Source organism: Balaenoptera acutorostrata, chromosome 10 (assembly GCF_949987535.1).
Source record: "Balaenoptera acutorostrata chromosome 10, mBalAcu1.1, whole genome shotgun sequence".
NCBI lineage: Eukaryota > Metazoa > Chordata > Mammalia > Artiodactyla > Balaenopteridae > Balaenoptera > Balaenoptera acutorostrata.
In genome coordinates, this window is record NC_080073.1 from 85,263,169 (window position 1) to 85,282,503 (window position 19,335).

The 19,335-nt window shown below is 43.0% G+C and overlaps 1 protein-coding gene across 4 annotated transcripts; it reads right to left on the minus strand.

The window, feature by feature from the left end:
* Nucleotides 1-331: 331 nt before the first annotated feature.
* Nucleotides 332-19,315, minus strand: PGBD1 (piggyBac transposable element derived 1). 4 transcript variants are annotated; one of them, XM_007179051.3, is made up of 7 exons: nucleotides 19,217-19,315; nucleotides 12,901-13,310; nucleotides 11,358-11,514; nucleotides 7,687-7,775; nucleotides 6,042-6,171; nucleotides 5,305-5,401; nucleotides 332-2,171 (listed from the first exon to the last, which is right to left on the minus strand). In XM_007179051.3, the coding sequence occupies exons 2-7, from the start codon at nucleotides 13,294-13,296 to the stop codon at nucleotides 614-616; spliced, it is 2,427 nt and encodes an 808-aa protein (XP_007179113.2). In that variant the 5' UTR covers nucleotides 13,297-13,310; nucleotides 19,217-19,315; the 3' UTR covers nucleotides 332-613. The 4 variants fall into 4 exon arrangements, with proteins under 4 accessions (XP_007179113.2, XP_007179112.2, XP_057410156.1 ...); XM_007179050.2 differs by lacking the exon at nucleotides 19,217-19,315 and adding an exon at nucleotides 15,172-15,310; XM_057554173.1 differs by lacking the exon at nucleotides 19,217-19,315 and adding an exon at nucleotides 14,394-14,517.
* Between the last annotated feature and the right edge of the window lie 20 nt (nucleotides 19,316-19,335).

Sequence of the window (19,335 nt, forward strand, 5' to 3'; positions counted from 1 at the left end):
AGGAAGATCCCACATGCTGCGGAGCAACTAAGCCCATGCACCACAACTACTGAACCTGTGCTCTAGAGCCCGCAAGCCACAACTACTGAGCCCATGTGCCACAACAACTAATGAAGCCCGTGTGCCTAGAGCCTGTGCTCCGCAACAAGAGAAGCCACTGCAATGAGAAGCCCACGCACCATAATGAAGAGTAGCTCCCACTCGCCGCAACAAGAGAAAGCCCCTGCGCAGCAAGGAAGACCCAATGCAGCCAAAAAAAGAAAAAAAATGGCATTCCCCAGAGAAAACTACCAGGAAAAAAAGAAAAGGAGGCAGGATTTCATTCTTTAAATGCACAAATTAATCAATTCAACTAATAAAGGATTTCCCACGTTTGATATCAAAATTAGACATAGAAAAAGATACCAATAGATTTCAACATTTTTACAGATCATTTTTAACATTGTTATAACAGTTTTTGAAACTCTACATAGATTTTTTAAAAGAAATATTAGGCATTTAATTAATAATTTCATTGTATACAAACATCAGGTTTGCTTTGGGTACAATCTGATGTGTAGTTGTGATTCTTCTGTGTCTTACTAATGTCTACATTGTACCTGTTTTACCTGCCTTAATCTGACATATTTGCATTATGTGCCAAGTAGAAATGGGCAACATCTCTCCGAAAATCCCCGAGTTCTAGAGAGGCACCTGGATTACAGGCTCTGTGCAGGTGCCATGCATTGCTCATGGCTACATCAATCATGTAGCTCACCAAAACTGAGTACCATTTCTTGCCTCTTATTCTCACCCTATATTTGGAAATGATCTGTTCCATTTTAGCTACGCCTTCCCTGCATTCATCATACAGTTTCACTATGGAAGGTTGACTTATCTGAGGGATCTCCTTGTCATCGGCAAAACAACATATCTCATTGACTGGCTCTATGCCAACAGCGTTGGAGCACAGACTGATAATACCATCACCATGCCAACGACACAAAATTATCTCATCATTTTCTTCTACTCGGAAATCGAAATACCCCTTCTTCATTTTTTTTGTATGTTCTGCACTCATCAGGGGACATTTTTCAGTCCTGTTCTCACGAATTGTTCCTGTTGCCCTCACCCCTTTCTTCTTCAAGGCTGACATCAATTTGACACTTGTAAAGAAGCTATCAAAACACAGATGGTAGGGATATTGACCTCTCTCTAAAAGAACATCAGCAAAATTCATCACTAGATTTCCACCTAAACCAAGATCAAGATCTTTACCTGCCATCATAGTTGACTCTTCTTGATAGGGCTCAAACCAAACCAGATAACCCTGTGTGGTTGTACCACACCAGACTTTATAGCCAATTCTAATAGGTTTCCCATTCAGGAATTGGTCACTATTAAAGCACTCACACATTGTCTTATCAAAACAATAGTATTCTTCGAGGGGAGCATACAGGAGAAAATTTTTATTCATTTGCTTTATGAGAGGCCTCAATTTTGTAAACTTATCATTTTGATCTAGGTGGCTATTATCTGCAAAATGCAGGTATGAGAAAATCAATTCAAATCTGTCCCTTCTGATTGCATCTCTAACCAGGTTCTGATCGGCATCAGACATTTCCCAATACATTCCCCTTCTGGGACGCCTCACAAGGCCACTCAAAAGCAGGACACCAAGCACACACCTCATTTCCTGAACTGTGACTTCCAAGTTGACATTTTTCTGAGAAGCATAATTATTGGTTTCACTGACAATCAAGTTGAATGTTTCATCATCAAAAAATAACTCAAAGAGCTCCACTGGGTTCAACTTTTCACTCTTGAGATTCAAAAGTCCAGAATCCAGTGCTGACCAGCTTGGAAAGTTGGGTTTAATGTCTCTTTTGGTCCAGTGCTTCTCTGGGACGCTTGACACCTTTGGTCTTTTTGGAGCAGGCTGAGTCTCAGGCTCGTCATCCTCTTCCACATCTGAATCACCAGAAAATGTGAGGCCTTGGAGCAGCTCACTCACTCGAGCTTTGTCTTTTTTTCTCCCTTTTCGGGTAATGTTTCCTGCAGCGTATTCCAGGGATGAGATGTGCATCCGAGTCCACATGTCAGCAGGGTGACGGTCCTTCAGAGTGTTCCAATGTGCAACTGTCCTTTCAGCAGGAACAGGGGTACTACAAGGGGCCTGGGGTACACAATCTCTGGGAAAGAAAAAAGAACGTATGCTATAAAAATTCTCAGTCTTATTCACTGGTACAGGATAAATCCATGACGCCTAAGGATTCTTTTGTGGGGAATACTTCCTTCTCACTCCTCATGTTTCCATGGGGAGGGCTTTGGCCAGACTGAACATTTCTGGCCTCTTCCCACTTCCCACTCACTCCTCATGACTTAACTAATTGTTGAATCTGGGAGAAAGAACTGGGCTGTCCTCTTTAGAAGGAAGTTGTAGACATTCCATATTCCTTTTTCTCCCAAGATGGATCAGGAAGGCCTATGGGGGGGGGGGTGGAGGGTCTGCTGTCACTATGCGGCCACTTAGCTCTGCCTCTGAGCGGCTTTATCAGTCTAGCTTCTGTCAGTCATAAAGCAGAGGTTTCCAGAATCATCTGTTTTACTCCTGTGTCTCTATCAGTTGGTTCTGAATTTGGACAAGGAAATGGGTTGTTATTTACTGAGCCCCCTCACCTCTCACAGAATTTCTGAACATGGAACAATTTAGCCTCCCCTTGTTCTGCATTCATCTGGTGGACGCACTGTTTCTGGGGTGAAACAAAAGAGAAACTCAAACTTATTGCCCTTGGACTGATTTTTATGCAGTTTTCAAGGAACTAGGCTAAAGTTACTAAGATGGAAAGTATTATTTTACACAAACTTCTTTAATTCTAGAAATGTGCATTTCATTTACAAATGTCCTGTTGGTACATTAAATTAGACTAATTTAAGAAGACATAAGGGAGGAAACAGCAGTGAAAAGAGTATGTTGTAATATAATTTACACTATATATATTTATTTGTTTGCTTAGAGCATTTATCATCCTGGGTGTCTTTAATGTCTGCGTGTATGATCCATTCGGTAGATCCATCTTAGAGTTCCCTGACATCTTCAACTTCAGGGACCCTCCTTGAATCCTGTCACTACACTGGACTTTCCACTGGTGAAAACTAAACTCCAAGAGTTCACTCTGTAGCCCCAATTTCTTTTCACTCTAGCCTCCTCACACTCTTGTCCCACAATACCTGTTCTTCCTTCTCACTCTGACTCCTCCACTTCCTCCTGTGTTTACCTACCTTCCTATTCTGTCTAGACCTCGTGATCCATCATCACCTTAGTCCTTCTCTTGCCAGGATCACCAATCAATCACCCTGCCCCAGTGTCCTTCTGTAGTGGTGGACCAGCAAAATTCAGCACCAGATCAACCCTATCCTTAGTCTTCTCTGTTCCTAACCCAGGAGTGAATAGTGCCAGAGAAATCAAACAACTAGGTAGACTGACACTGCTAAATATGATGGTCTCCAAAACTCAGCTAGTTACTCAACACTGCCCAGAAATCCTTCTCATGTCCTCTCGTTCCTTTCTTCCCTGTTCCCCACAGCAGGTGTTTCATCACTCTTCAACACTCTTCTCAAATCTACCAGTCTATCTCCAAACATGACTTCTTTTCCTACTCCAAAGAGGACCCAGAATTTTTCAAGCAGAAACTTGCTCTTTAAAATGATCCTCTGGGACGTCCCTAGTGGTCCAGCGGTTAAGACTCTGCGGTCCCAGCGCAGGGGGCCCGGGTTCGATCGCTGGTCAGGGAACTAGATCCCACATGCCGTAACTAAAAGATCCTGCATGCCGCAGCTAAGACCCAGCGCAGCTAAATAAGTAAATAATAAATAAATAAAATAATAAAATGATCTTCTATGGCTCCTGTGACTCTTCTCTCCTAGTTCTTCTCCTATCCTCTCTAGGCATTTGCATTTTCTTTCTCTGCCTCTCTCTGATCCACCTCCTCTTTAGCTGGTAAATTCCTGCTTACTCATCAGGGCTTGTTTCAAATGTTACCTCTTCTGGGAGGTCTTCTCCAGTATCCAGATCTCTGTTGAGTCCTCTCCTGCATGCTCTATCATAGCTACAGGGCACGTCATCATACTGCACTGTGTTCTGTGTTTTCTCATCTACTGTACCCTCATGTGACTTATTGAAGGTAGGGTCTCTGTATTACACATGACTAAATATGAGTGATAAAATGCTTGCTGAATGAGTGGGGAGGTTGCTGGGGGCATGGGGGCGGGTACACTCAGTCTTTGACATCATGATGGAGCACCAAACCTAGAACATCCTACCCCTTCAGACTTCTTGTCATGTGAAACAGTAAGCTATCTTGATTCTCGGAGGCACTGTGAGTGATGGTTTGTTACCTGATGTAAACGTACCTGACAGACACAACAGCAGGTTCCTATTCTCCAGTTATAACTCTGAGCTAAGTCAGAGTGTTCTCTCTCTTACTTTAGTGCAGCTTGGCTCGGACTTTACCAGCTTTATGAAAGATCTTACTTCTCTTCTTAGGCTTCAGGACATTTCTCTTTTAACTGAGATTTAGCTCCCTGTTTCCCTAAGATGAACAAATGTCAATAAGGAGAATCCTCATCCCCGGCCCTACTCTTCAGTGTAATTATCACACGCTGTTTCCTTTTTCTTCTCTTCTCACGTCTCCAAGGAGTTAATGGCCTCACCAGAACCCAACCTTTGCTCATGATCCGGTCCCTCTCTTTCTGCTTTAGGAGCACCTATGCTAGACATTCATTCCACAACCACCACTCATTAAGCACCCACTACTATCCTTAGTTTGTCCCTTCGTCATCAGCTACTCTCCTTTTAATTCTTGCTCAGGATTCTCCTAATGGAGGTCGAAGATACCCTACCTGTCTTCCCTAAGTCCTCTTCCAGGTCTGATGATATTTCTTTCTTAACCATCATGGCAACAAACCTTACCTGCAGCCCTCACTCTCTTGTCTAAATCCTCTGCTTCTCTATCTTCTTCTCTTTCTGGCTTCAGTATCTGTAGCCCCACAACATAAGGGAGCCAGGGGAAGAGTGATCAGGCAAGGTAAACTGAGTCAGAGGATTCTTGGAGGCAACTGTGTACCAACTGAAAGTTTTGTATAATTATGATATACTGGCAGGTCACCTCCTTGGCATGGGACCCCCTATGATCACAGAAGTGAGTGTTACTCTTTCTGTATTATTTCAGGGAAGCAGGCTTTTACCAACTTGTTTCTCCGGTTTCATTTCAATTTCTTCTTACATCTGTAGGATTTGTTCTACTTAGGACCATGGACACTCACCTGTTGGGTATTCCTGAGACCTCAGCACCTCGTTCCATTTCTTCAGAAGTTTCTTGCTTTGTGTTAAACAATCCATCTTTAGTTACAACTTCTTCAGCTGAAGTAATATGTTAATGATTTAAATGTCATTTGTTGCCTCAATCTAGAAAAAACAATCTCTAGGGTAAGGAATAGGATGTTCCAAATTAAAACAAACAAAAAATCAACAGGTGTACCAGGAGTGCAGTCACAACGGTCCTAAAAATGTGGCAGAGTATAGGAAGATAATAAGAAAGGTCAATTTGCAGGGGAGAGTATCTAACAGGGCAAAGCATATTTAAAGAAAATTACACATAGACAGTAGTGTTCACAGAGAGTGAAGAGAACGTCCTCTGAGGTAAAGAAGAGATGAGGCAGGGTGTTTGTGGAACTTTCAGATATTAAGGGATGTCTGAAGATGACAAATTATATGGGACCCTTGAAAAGGGAAGAAAAAAGGGAGCAGAGGAGGAGATGTTGAGGGAATCATGATCAGAGAAGATAACAGCAAGAATCAGTAGTGATTAGCAACAGAAGAAGATAAGGGGATTGGGAGGGATTCAAACTGGCAGGGGCTGAGAGAAGTGTGGAGGCAGAGGCCCGAAGAAGGGGAAAGAAGGGTGAGGGCATGTAGGAAATGTGGGTTCACAAGGGCCGAGTCAGGGTTAATGATGGGAAAGGTGAGCACAGCTGGGGACCAGCCAGAGGCCTGTCCTTACCCATCAGACTGATGTTTGTAACCTTCTCCTGAGCCGAGTTTCCATAGATGTTCCTCTGGGCCAGACTCAGATGTGGCCACTCCTCTGGGACAAGGGCCTGGGCTGCTGCTTCCTCAGTCTTCACTGATGTCTAAAAAGGCAAAAAATGGCCTCTCAGTCTTCACTGTGGTAAGGATAAGGGGTCCAGGTGTGAAGGGTGTTGAATACCACACTGCAGACCAGTCGTACCAAGCCAACCAGCAGGGCCCTGCTCTCTCCGAAGGTCTAAGGGACGACTGTCCTGCCTCTCTCCCAGCATCTGGGGGTTGTCAGCAGTCCTGAGTTTTCCTTGGCTGGTAGATGCATCACTCCAGTCTCTGCCTCTGCCCTCACATGGCCTTCTCCCTGTGTGTCTCCCTGTCTTCACAAGGCCTTCTTATAAGGACATCGACCGTTGGATGCTGGGCCCACCCTCCTCCAGTAGGACCTCATCTTAACTTGATTACATCTACAAAGAATCTATTTCCAAATCAGATCACAGTCATAGGTACCTGGGGTTAGGACTTCAATATATCTTTTCGGGACACAATACAAGCCATAACTTCATCTTAGCTCTACTTCAATTAATGTTATTTTTCTCTTTCTCTGGCTGGTCTTTCATTATTTGACTCAATGCTAGTTTCATTCTACTGTCCACCCACATCTCTGCCCTTTCGTTTGCCTAGCCTTTTGATCTTCTTATTCCTCCTTAATTCAAACCTAATGATTACACATCAGTGCAAACGTTTAACTACTTTGTTATTTCTTGGTGTGATCATGTCCAGACATTTGCATTTTTGAAATACTTTTTTTTTAATAAATTGCTTTTTGTTTCTCCATTATATAGCATTTTAGATAATTATATTGATTTAAATATACATATAGGTAAGTTTTACTTGCTATACATTTCTTTTCAGGAAGGTGAAGTATTTGTTAAGAACAGGAGGCACTAGGTCTGATAGGATTAAGAATGAATTAAAAGTCACAGAGTGAGGAAAGGACTCCATGAAGACCCTGTTCTTGAGGAAACTGACTCAGCAGCAGAGGACTTAAATAGGAGACTTAAATATTTTTTAACTAAATGACTAGGAAAATGATTGGACCACTAAGAGAATAAGGGGGAAAAAAAACCAAGAGTCTATTCTGTGAAGAAGATGTGAAGTTTTGCCTTGGATACACAGAATTTCCATTATCATCACCAAATATTAATTGGGTATGTGCAGAACACTGGGACTATAAAGTAATATGAGGAAGAGTACTGCTTCTCAGACTGGGGAGAGAAACCAGAGAGCCCCTCAAAAATAACACATCAGTCACTGAGCATCAAATGAGTAGAGGCACTTTCTGAAACCAAGGGTCTAACTCTGCCCCTTATTCTCATACCTTGAGATTTGGATGGGCCTCCTGCATACGGTATGGAATGAGGCCACTGCATGTAATCTATGTGAGCTCGCTGGATGAGGCACAAATGGTCTGTGATATTCTGTGACAAGGTGAAGGTAGAGGGACTGTGCCACCTGAAAGGCTCCCAGGGTGAGCAGTGTGAGCCAAGAGAAGGGCAAGGGATAGGTGGTCGAGGGAAGGAGGGCTGCTACTGAGGTTCGCATAGCCCGGGCAGCCTGCTCACCTGGGACCTCGCTGAGTTAGACCCCGGTTCTGCTGCCTGGTCTCTGGGATTCTCTTCCTGGGGAGGGGCTGGTCCCTGGGGAGCGGGCCCTGTGGAAGGAGGAGACAAGAGTCCTGAATGAGACACAGTGGCTTTTAGGAGAGAGCCCTTTGTGGGGGACCCAGGCCCCAAATCTTCTTATGTTTGTTAAACATCCAGGAACTAAGATACAGATCTTACGCTAGAACATCATATCTGCTTTCATTCTGTCAGAATTCTAAAATTCTAAAACTTTAGGGTCCCTACCCACAAAATAAGTGGTGTTTATGAACTCATGAGGTGCTCTACAGTGATGCACTTTCACATTCATAAAGAAAAATTAGAAATTATTGATGAAAATAAGGAGAGGGAAGGCAGAACTTGGTGATAAAGGAAACATTAACCAGAGAACAAAGAAGAAAGAAAAGAAGTGGAGAACAGAGAGATAAGGCAAAGGGGAAACAGGAAAGCAGATAAGAGGAAGATGAAAAGAGAAAATAAAGATACAAAAAATAGAGTTGATAATGGGGGAGGCAACGTATGGGGGGAGGCAGGGGGTAGATGAGAAATCTCTGTACTTTTCTTCCAATTTTGCTTAACATAAAACTGCTCTAAAAGAATAGTCATACATGTACACCTGAAACTAACACAACATTGTAAATCAACTGTACATCCGTAAAAAGAGTCACACACACACAAAAATAGTCATACATACATACATAGAAGAGATGCTAACCATGAGCTAGGAGAACATTTGAGAATCTGCCACACTGGAAACTGTAACAATAATTCAGACAGTCATAATGATTGCAAGGTGCCAGGCACTGCACTGTTACTTAAAAAGATTCTTTCCAATTCCTTATCTGTACAATGGGGAGAACACAGTCTACTTTACAAGGTTAATGAAGATTCAGGTAACATAAAAACTCTCTGTAAAAGCCCTCTGTAAATTGTAAGACCCCACACAAGGTAATGTATCATTATTTTTCAAGATGGCAACAATATAAGGAGCCCAAAATCACTAAATGAAGAGCACAGGGGATAATTCTAACCCAAAATATAACATAGAACATAGTACCCCTCTTCCTTGCTCCAGACACAGTGGATCACTGTGGAATCTTTTTGTTGCTGTTGTTTCATATCTAGAGCAAATAAGCCTTGCTAGGAAAATAAAATAGCCTTGCCCCTGATTCACTGTTACTACCTTACCTCCCCACAATGCATATATGCCAAACAACCAACAGCTTAAAAAGCACAGTGTAAAGCAGGTCTGCTGTCAGAGAAAGGGCTAAGCTGAGGAGGGGCAGGATGGCAAGAGAGAATGGAAGGGGGCAAAGGTATAATGCAGTGAGGAAAGAGATCAACAGCAATGGGAAATTTGAGAGAGCAAAGGTCAGATCAGACTCTGTGTTTGCCTCTTATAATCCTCCTGAAGTGCAAAAGCATTAGGGTTAAGCCTGGGAAGAAGGCAGAGGAATGTTTTCAAACATATTAAAGTTCACTACAAATACCACACTGATCTGTTGCTCTATATCTCTGCCAAAGACAGAACAAGAGAAAATGGGCTTAAGCTGCAATGAATAAAATGATCTCAAGGTCTTTTTTACTTCTCCATCAACATATCGAAAATTTAACAATGTGTCTGACCCTAAGAATCAATCACATTTGAGCACTAAGAGACTGGCAAAAATAAAGTACTCAATAGTTTTCATTTTAAATCTAGTGTTCCATGACAGGTGAGAATGAAATACTATATACACACAAATAACACAGTCACTATAAATCATATTTTTGACTTTAAAAAAAGGCTTCAATGGCACCCAACTTTTTAATGATAAAGTCCAAACCTCCTGGTTTGAATTTAAACACCCCATAAAATGGCCCCAACTGACCTTCCCATTCCCCCCACCCACTCTTTCCCCTAAACAAACCCCACCCTCCTGTCATGCTGGTTGACTTATTACCCCATTGAAAATACTAGCAGGAGAGGAGGGAATGCAGGTAGCCTGGGAAATCGATCTTCAGTTCATTTGGTCGCAGGTATCCTGGAGAAATGTGCTTGGGTTATGACTAGTAGGCAGGGAGGCCCTTAGCCAGAGTCTCTAGAATATTTGGGAGGGCCTAAGAGGGTATAAAAAGCCCTTGAGAATGACAGGGTGTGCTTCCTAAAGGACCACAGAGCATCCTGATTACACACACCACAGCAGTGGCGCATCGCACGGGGACCTAGAGAACCGAAGAAGCCCCCCCCTCCACCCAGTAGATGCTGCTGGAGTCCAGTTCTGTGAGCCAGCTCATGCTCACACAAAAGAATCTTATATCCTATGACTGCTGCTATCTTTCTGTCAATTACCATCACCATTCTGACAAATACCTCCATTCTTCATTACCCCTCCCCCTCCACAGTCAAAATGCGATGAAACTGATTTCAGCAGATGCATGTTCATCATCTCACAGGTAGATGGGAATGCTCACCCTATGCCTGCTCCACTGCAAATCCTCTCATCTATCAAGGCTCAATGCAGGCTCATGCCTCCAGGAAAGCTTTCCCAACCCCAGGGCCGTAAGGCTCCCTACCACCTCTAAACTTCTTCACGTAAAACATTTGGGCTTCATGTCATGGTGGTTTTTAATAAGCAAAGAAATAAGAACTATCAGTCAAGTAAGTAGGGAAATATCAAGTTCTATTTATGCTCCAGTGGGTAAATATCACAAGTAATCTGAGCCTCATACATTTTCTTTTATCTCCCTTGAATGTTCTCATATCATTTATTATATGAACCATTTATTCTGTACTTAATATCAAAATATCAATATTCACAGATCACCAATGTGGTGACTGTAAACCAATGTGGTAAATCATGAAGTTGTGTGCGTCATTTTGTACGCCTTTTCCAGTGAAGAGAGTTAATCCTTTTCAATAAATTCTGGGGGAAAATGATGGCATCCCTCACCACAAAGGTTAAAAAACATTGCACTACGGAGTTCTGAGGTCTCCTTTTTGAACGATCTGTATGCTTCTGTGTGTTCTCAAGCCATCTGCAAACTGCAGGCCGCAGACTTTGCCTTCTTTGCATGGCCTATCCTACTGCACACAGCTGAAATGTAACCAGTAGCTGGGATGGATACGGAAAGTGAGAGAGCCGTGCACACAGGAGGGTACACTCCAAGTGCAGGAAGGAGAGAACCTGTTTAAACCTAAAGCTGTATGTAAGTTACTGAAAGATTAGAGGCAGGGAGGCTACTGAAGAAAATGTTACCATGGGAAAAAGACAAATTTATGGAAAGCTACCAAGTAAATATTTAAAATATTCACAAATGTAGAATTAGAAATGTGGAATAGAGATATATAGTAAAGAGAGAATCTTGGTCAGAAGGTCACGTGACTTAACTCTGCCTCTGTTGACCCTGGTCAAGTCACTTAAACTCTGAGTTTTGGTTTTCCTAACTATTAAGGGTGTTGGATGAGATCTTAGACTTCTAACATTTTACAATTCCAAATGTTTTTAAAAGTTTGCTTAGGTATAGGGCTAACAAACAAACAAACAAACAAACAAAAAACCCACAGATAAACAAGCTTTTACTTAGAAGGCCATGCACCTGCCAGCGGCCTGCTCCCAGTGTCCTTACTAAACTCACCCTCCGGCACTCACCACTCACTTCTTGGGCGACCTCTTGGCGGGGCTCTGGGGGCTCACACTTCAAGGTGGTTACCCCAGGCAGTAGCTGGGGCCTCTGACACTCCAAAGAGGTTCCTTGATATTCTGTCACTGGTAGGTGCATGTCCTGTCCCTGACTGTAGACAGAAACCTGGGGACAAAAGGTTCACTTTGAAAAGGCATCCTGGGGTGGGAGGGAGACGCAAGAGAGAGGAGATGTGGGGATATATGTATACATATAGCTGATTCACTTTGTTATACAGCAGCAACTAACCCAACATTGAAAAGCAATTATACTCCAATAAAGATGTTAAAAAAGAAAAGAAAAGAAAAGGCATCCTGGTGGGAACTGGACCAAACAACAGTTAGGGATATCCTCAAGGGAACACCAGACAAGCCCCATTTAATCCTTAAGCAGCAGCAAGTAAGACAGAGTAGCAAGACAGAGACATTCACTCATTTGGCAAATATGGACTGAATGCCTACTAAAAGCCAGGCTCTGTTCTACATGCTGGGGATATAGTGGCAAAGAAGAGACACAAGACAGGCAAAGATCCCTGCCTAGAAAAACAAAACAAAAACCCAGATGGATGCTTAACTAGTGGGTGGAAGTTCAATGAGAAATAGGATATGTACACTGTCTCAAAATGCCTCCCACAAATTTCTTATTAATTACAAAGGGGAAAATGGTAACTTTATAGTAGAGAAATCTGACAGATACCACCTTAACCTCATCAGTAATGGGACAATCCATCACCATGTGCCTCCTGATGTGATGCACTGAGGAGACCACAATGTCACTTCCGTGGTATTCTAGCCAAAATGCACAACCTGGGTCTTATCATGAGAAAATACAAGGCAAACCCAAATTGAGGGGCATTCCAAAAAATAACTGGTCTGTACTCTTCAAAAATGTCATTGTTATGACAAAGGAAGACTGAACAACCTTTCCAGATCTAAGAAGACTGAAGAGACGGCAACTAAATGTAATGTGTGATGCTGGACTGTATCCTGGATTGGGGCAAAACTGTCATAAAGAATACTACTGGGTTATCATGGATGTGTCTAAACAAGTACTACTGTTGAGGTGATAGTATCATAAAAATTTTAATTTCCCAAAACTTGATAATATGTATTCTGGTTATACAAGAGAATATCTTTCTTCTTCAGAAATACACACTGAAGTGTTTAGAGATAAAGGGGTATGGTATCCCCAACTAACTCCAATCTCAAATGGTTCAAGAAAAAAAATGTGTGAGCCTGTGTGTGTGTGTGTGTGTGTGTGTGTGTGTACACACATATATGTACGTATACAGAGAGAGAGAGAGAGGGAGCACGTGCTCACACACGAGAGGGGCACATCCTGTAACAAATGTTAACAACTGGTGAATCTGGGTGAAGAGTACACAGTAGTTCTCTGTACTACTCTCCCAAAACTTCTATAAATTGTAAATTACTTCAAAGTAAAAAGTTAAAACTTAACAGACAAATGTTCGCCATTACTTCTCCCAGGCCACCATGCACATTCTCTTCCCACCTGCTGTCCTGAGTCTCCTGTGTCTTTCTCTAGATTCTCCAGCACTGTCACTGCATCCTCCCCGCTCTCCAGAGGATACGCCTGCACCCAGGCCTGGAGCTCCTCAGGCAGGATGGTCAGGAACTGCTCCAGCACCAGCAGCTCCAGGATCCGCTCCTTGGTGTGGGTCTCCGGCCGCAGCCATTGATGGCAAAGTTCTTGGAGCTGGGCCAGAGCCTCCCGGGGCCCGGTTACCTCCTGGTAGCAGAACTGCCGGAAGCGCAGGCGGCAAAGCTCCAGAGTGTGGGAGCTGCTCTCCTGTGAGCTGCACATCTGCTCCCATGTGGGATCTTCCTCCTTCACTTTCACAAGGCTGTCTCCATTCTCAGGAGCGGGGCCTGGCGAAGCTTCATCCATGTTGACCTTAAAGGCTAGAAAAAGGTTCACTTAGCTGAGGTCTATGTTCCAGAAATGTTTTTCCAAATGTACATCTGAAGCATAAGAATTGATCAGTAACATAAAAATTATAAGAGCTTCAAAACTCTATGTAACATACTTATATTTTTGTCCCCACTCTAAGTGATGCTCAAAAACTGAGCCTGCTTGCCAATATCAGTGAAATTAATCAGAAGTCTACCTTGAATCCTAAGGGAGTTGAGCCCAGAGGTAAGGGATGTAAGGTAGGGATACCAGGGAAGAAGGGTTAACAATAAGAATGCTTGAGCAGCTTATACTTTAGATGGAGGGAAGGGATAATTTGATCCATGGAGGAGCCAGACGGCTGCCTTTATGGACAGATTAACATACTCTTAAAGTTCATCTATCTCTGCATATTTCTCACAGAATACTCCACCTTAAATGTAGGTGAGGTAGACTGTTTCCAAAGCCTTCATCCCCTAAAACCTGTTATGATGAGATTTTGTCACTTTTCTCATCATGAGGTAGAGTCTACTTTTCCTTCCCTTGAGTCTGTGCTGACCTGTGACTTGTTTTAACCAATAGAATATGGCAGAAATGACAATGTAAGAGGAAATGCTCTTGTAGTGCCAGACACACAGCCACGAGACTTCCATGCTGTGAGAAAGCCCAAGCTAGCCATGCAGAGGTCACGTGCAAGAGAACCACGGAACCCCAGCTGGAGCCCAGCTGGGCCTAGTCCCCAGCTGACTGACCAGCAGCCACATGAGTAACTCCAGTAATACTGCCCAGTCAATCCATGGAATCATAAGAATAAGCTGAGGTTGTTTTAAGCCACTAAGTTTGGGGCTTTATTTTTTTATGTAACACTAGATAACAAACAGTAGAAATACTTCAACTTCTGTTTCTCTTCTCACCCGTTCCTTTTGTGATCTCAATTAATCAAAATTCAATATGTCTCTATTCTAAGAACACTTAAATCTCTGTCTGGCTCTGACTTGCCTTTCATATTCCAAACTCACATCTTGGGCCTCTCCTGCACTGTAATTTCAACACATCCCAAACTGAAATCAGAGTCCCCTCAAAGCTGCACTCACTCTGTATTTTTCAGTCTCTATTGGCATCACCACCACCTTCCATGCATTCAGGCTCAAAACCAGCTTACATATATATAATCATCCTGAGTCCAGTCAGTTCTTCCTCCACAACGCCTCTTGCAGCCATTCCTTCCTTTTTACTCCTGCTTTACGATTTGCATTCGCTATTACAATCGTTTTCTGTGTGGTATTCCTGCCGCACCACACACTCCATCATCACTGGATCGATATTTCCTAAAGCACAATTCGAAACATATTCGACACACCTGTCCCACCAAAAAGCGGGTTTCAACTGCTCCTAGTTGAACTAAATTTAAACTCCCCAGGATCTGATCTTAACTGAGTTTGACTTCCGTGTTTGTCACTCGATAAACATTTATCGAGCAGGTCATTTTCCAAGCATAATGCTAACCCCATAATAAAAGACATAGACCCTACCTCCAAGAAAGCCATCGTCTTCCCAAATGCCTCGTATCACTGCCAGCTGATACTCAGATTTGTTCCACCAACCTTGTACTTTATGGCCACGACCAGTCTTCTAACGGTATATTCCCAAGGCCCCGTGCAAATGCCACCCCCAAACCTAATGTACAGTCTTCTGTCCTCTGAGCCACTCAGGTGGAGGGTGTTCCCATGGAAAAGTGAGCCCAAACCTGCCTCACCAACCCGTTTCCCTCTCCAACCGGCATTACAGATCACACCCCTTATCACCACCACCACCCCTGCCCCTTGAGGACAGGGGTTTATCTTTGCATGACCTCAGCGAGCCCGGGCTTACCTGGTATTCAACAAATACTGGCCGGAGGTACGTAGATGTACTGGGAGGTCGGTAGCCGGGACCTGCGGCGGGCCCAGAACGCATCTTACTGCGATTGCCCCCCAGCTCCTAGCGCTTGGCATATAGCGGGCACTCGGTGAGTGTCTAATTGCTGGTTAACGGACCAAAAGTTCAAAGAACATGCACAACGAAGACGTGGCTGACCCAGTGAAAAGACCCACCGGAGGGCGGAGGCCCGGCTCTCCACAGTCGGGAAGAGCCAGCCGCCTGTCCCCGCAGGGCCCGGGCATGTGCCGCTTCCTGCCGTCGGGACTCGGGGTCAGACTTCCCCTCCCGCCGTGCGGCAGCCTAACCTCAGCCCGGCCGGCTCCATGCCTCTCTAGGAATGCGGCCGCATGTCTCACTGGTACGCCTGGCGGACCCCCGCAGCCACCGCCCGCCCTGCTCAGTTGCTGAGTCCCCACCAGGCCATGGGGATGTTCCCAGCCTGCCCCTTATTTTTGCAATCATTTCAATTAAAAAACAACTAGATGATGAAGACAAAAGTGAGTTTCTGTCTCTAGAGTCCTCACAGGCTGCTGGGGGAACAGATGAATAAAGATTACAATACAGCAAGCAGCACAAATTTTAAAAGCTTAAATATACAGATCATATATGTACAATTAAAACACAAGTTGCATAGAAACTATAAAATGAAAAGTATCCCACTCCCCAGAGTTAACCATTGTTAATATTTTGTGTATATCTTCCCAGGACGCTAACAGCCACATAGTAGCACTCATTAAACATCTGTTTAATAAGTATGTATTTTAAACCACCTCTGGCATCACAATATAATTTTGCACCTTATCTTTTTCAGTTAAGAAAGCTTGGAGATCTTTCCATACCACTTTATCTTTTAACAGCTAACTAGTATTCCATTGTACGGGTTAATTTACTTAACTATTCCTACCATATTTTTTCTTTGTTAAGTAGAGAACACCATTGAATATCTTTACATGGTTTTATGAGTATATTTCTAGATAAAAATATTACACACACTGAAATTTATTTGTCAAAGGGCATGTGCATTTAAATTTTGATATACAGTTCCCTTATTTAATTTTTAAGGGCACTGCTGTTTAAGAGTAAAAGGAGAATCTAATAGCATAATTCAGCCAAGGTGAACACAGCGGTTCAAAATCAGAATTAACATGTTACTTACCAACCAATTAACATGTGAAAAGACTTTCAATTTTGACAGTAAAACTATTCTTTAAAAACTCTTTAAAAAGCAGACCCAGGGACTTCCCTGGTGGCGCAGTGGTTAAGAATCTGCCTGCCAATGCAGGGGACCCGTTAGATCCCACATGCCGCGAAGCAACTAAGCCCGTGCTCCACAACTGCTGAGCCTGCGCTCTAGAGCCTGTGAGCCACAACTACTGAGCCCACGTGCCACAACTACTGAAGCCCGTGTGCCTACAGCCCGTGCTCCGCAACCAGAGAAGCCACCGCAATGAGAAGCCTGCGCACCACAAGGGCAACGAAGAGTAGCCCCCGCTCGCCACAACTAGAGAAAGCCCGCGCGCAGCAACGAAGACCAATGCAGCCAAAAATTAATTAATTAATTAAAAAAAAAAAAACAAAAAACGCAGACCCAAACAGAAATGGCTGATCAGTAGAAGATACTGCTGCAATACAGTTAGTCTTCCTGGACTTCTGCTCTCTGAAAAGATTTTTAACTGCCTTTTAGGGTGTCTAGGATGTCTTACATTGCAAGCAAAACCCCAATCAAGATCTGTTATAACATTTGCCCTTTGTTCAATGTTTCTATAATTTTCAAGAATAAATAAGGAAAACACGTTATTTAAGTATATCTGTATCCAAAATTTTGCCCAGGTGGTTATGGATCTGCCCCAGGGTACAGATGAGAACACCATTTCCTTTGGAACTGTAAGGAAGAATTAGGTTAAGGTGTCAATGAACTTAGATTGCTTCTAATACCTATACTATGGAATCATCATGAAAAGAGAAAGCCAAAATAAATTTTCCAGATATTTAAGGTATATATCAATTCTTCATACTTTGAATCTTTTAATTATCTTTGCTTTTTAATGAGAATAATAAAGATATTCCATGTTCTTTCCTTAAACTGAACAGAATCAAATAGATTTAAACTACGACATGGAGCTAAATGTTTAGGTACTAACCTCAGCACACCCCTCAAAACTCTTGGAAAGATCCCTGTTATCAACTTAATTTTACTCATAAAGGCAGAATAAAGACACATACCTTTATGGTTTCCTAAGCAATGGAATATGACTGACTTTCCATAAAATTCTTTAATTTCTCAAAAAATTACAGCTGCTTCTCCTGCTGATTTGGTCCTCCTCCAGATAATGGTATTAACTGTTGCTTCTGGTCAGCTTGCACCCACTCAGATCCGAGTGGGAAGTGGGTCAAAGACTACTAAGTGCCAGGCACCTCCCTGGTGGCGCAGTGGTTAAGAATCTGCCTGTCAATGCAGGGGATCCGGGTTTGATCCCTGGTCCAGGAAGATCCCACATGCCATGGAGCAACTAAGCCCACGCCTAGAGCCCGTGTTCCGCAGCAAGAGAAGCCACCACAATGACAAGCCCACCACCGCAACAAAGAGTAGCCCCCTCTCCTCAACTAGAGAAAGCCCGCATGCAGCAATGGAAGACCCAACGCAGCCAAAAATAAAAATAAAAATATCTATATCTATATAAAAGACCCCTAAGTGCCTATTTCAGCCTTCATTCTCTCCTTTACTCTTAGTGACAGAAGCCTGATTTTCAGCTGGGCATTCTGCAACCCAGAATAAGACACACTTTCCAGCTTCCCTTTTCTAAGATTTGGCCTATGATACACCCGCTGAAGTGATTTATGGGAAGGCTGCTTAAAGGGAGCTGACTGACCAGGAGGAGTCTCTTTTGTCCTTCTGCCTTTTGTCCACATTTTGCATGTGATGGCTGGAGCTTCAGCAGCCATCAAGGATCATATGATGACCTTAAGGAATGATGGCATGAAAGGCAGAGGCTGGGTTCCCTAGTGATGTCATGAAACCACCTTACCAGTGCTGGACTGCTGTCTCTGGCCTTTTCTATTTAAGAGAAAAACGAACTTTTATTACATCATTCCCACTTTTTTTTGTTTTTAAACTATATGCAGCTCAACAAAAACCTCAGCAAAACATGAGGGCTCACCAGTCTTCCCACTCACGTGACAGACTGAGAAGTACCCCAAGCAGCTACCACCAATCAGCAAGTGATGTTTATCATCCTGGTGATATATTCAGAAGTGGACTTCCCTAAGCTTAATATTCTTCATAATTACCATGACATTTTGGCATTCACAACATGAAGATCATGATCTCTTCCAAGCTGATTTTCTGATTTGACTTTCAAAATTCCAGAACAAGCAGCATTTTAAAATTCTGTCCTCAGTATTAAAGGAAAAAAAGTCCAATTTCTTTCCCCATTTATTGAAGTTTCTATGCAGCAGCCACTATACTGACACTGGAGTTATGAAGTAAGATAGTTGCTACTTGGATTAATTCAGCCCAGTTCATTTAAATGGCTTATGAAATCTCTTCCATAGTCTAAATAAAACCTTACTTTCTAACTTGAATCAGTGAGGTATTATGGCAGGCATGGGGCTGCAAAATGGTAAAATTAGATCATCTTTGCTTTCCAAAATGCTGATTGGGGGTGGGGAAGGAGGGGATAATGCTAGGGGCAGGCAGGGTAGTAAAACCAGTGGGCGAAAATGTTCACCATTAACCTGTGCTTTAAGATACCTTTGAGTGTGATATATTTCCAAACATCATTGGTTTTATTGTATAGGAGTCTGTTGCTGTAGCATATGCAAAAATATCAACCTGCTCTTGTTCTGTTTAAGCCTGTTTAAATCTGTGGACACTTGATTCATTGCTGACTTAAAGCCCTCACTCAATCATGAGGCTCTCTACTACTTGGAGATGCATAGCTATGCATTTAGCATGCTAAAGGCTCTGAGAAGTCCTGCAGTAAAGAATGCTATTTACCTTTGATCCCCCAGGGTCTAGGGTCAAATTACTGTGGCCCAAAGCTGACTACAAGGAAAATGAAGGAAAGAGAGAGGAGGCAGATAGCCTCCAACTTGGTGCCCAAGAGTTCTCTGCCA

Bases quoted from the DNA above. Each gene is read 5' to 3' on its own strand.
- PGBD1 (XM_007179051.3), bottom strand. From the start codon at position 13,296: ATGGATGAAGCTTCGCCAGGCCCCGCTCCTGAGAATGGAGACAGCCTT. The intron at 6,172-7,686 runs GTGAGCAGGCTG...TTGCCTTTTTAG, and splicing joins CTAACTCAGCGAGGTCCCAG to ACATCAGTGAAGACTGAGGA. The intron at 5,402-6,041 runs GTAAGGACAGGC...ATATTACTTCAG, and splicing joins TACAAACATCAGTCTGATGG to CTGAAGAAGTTGTAACTAAA.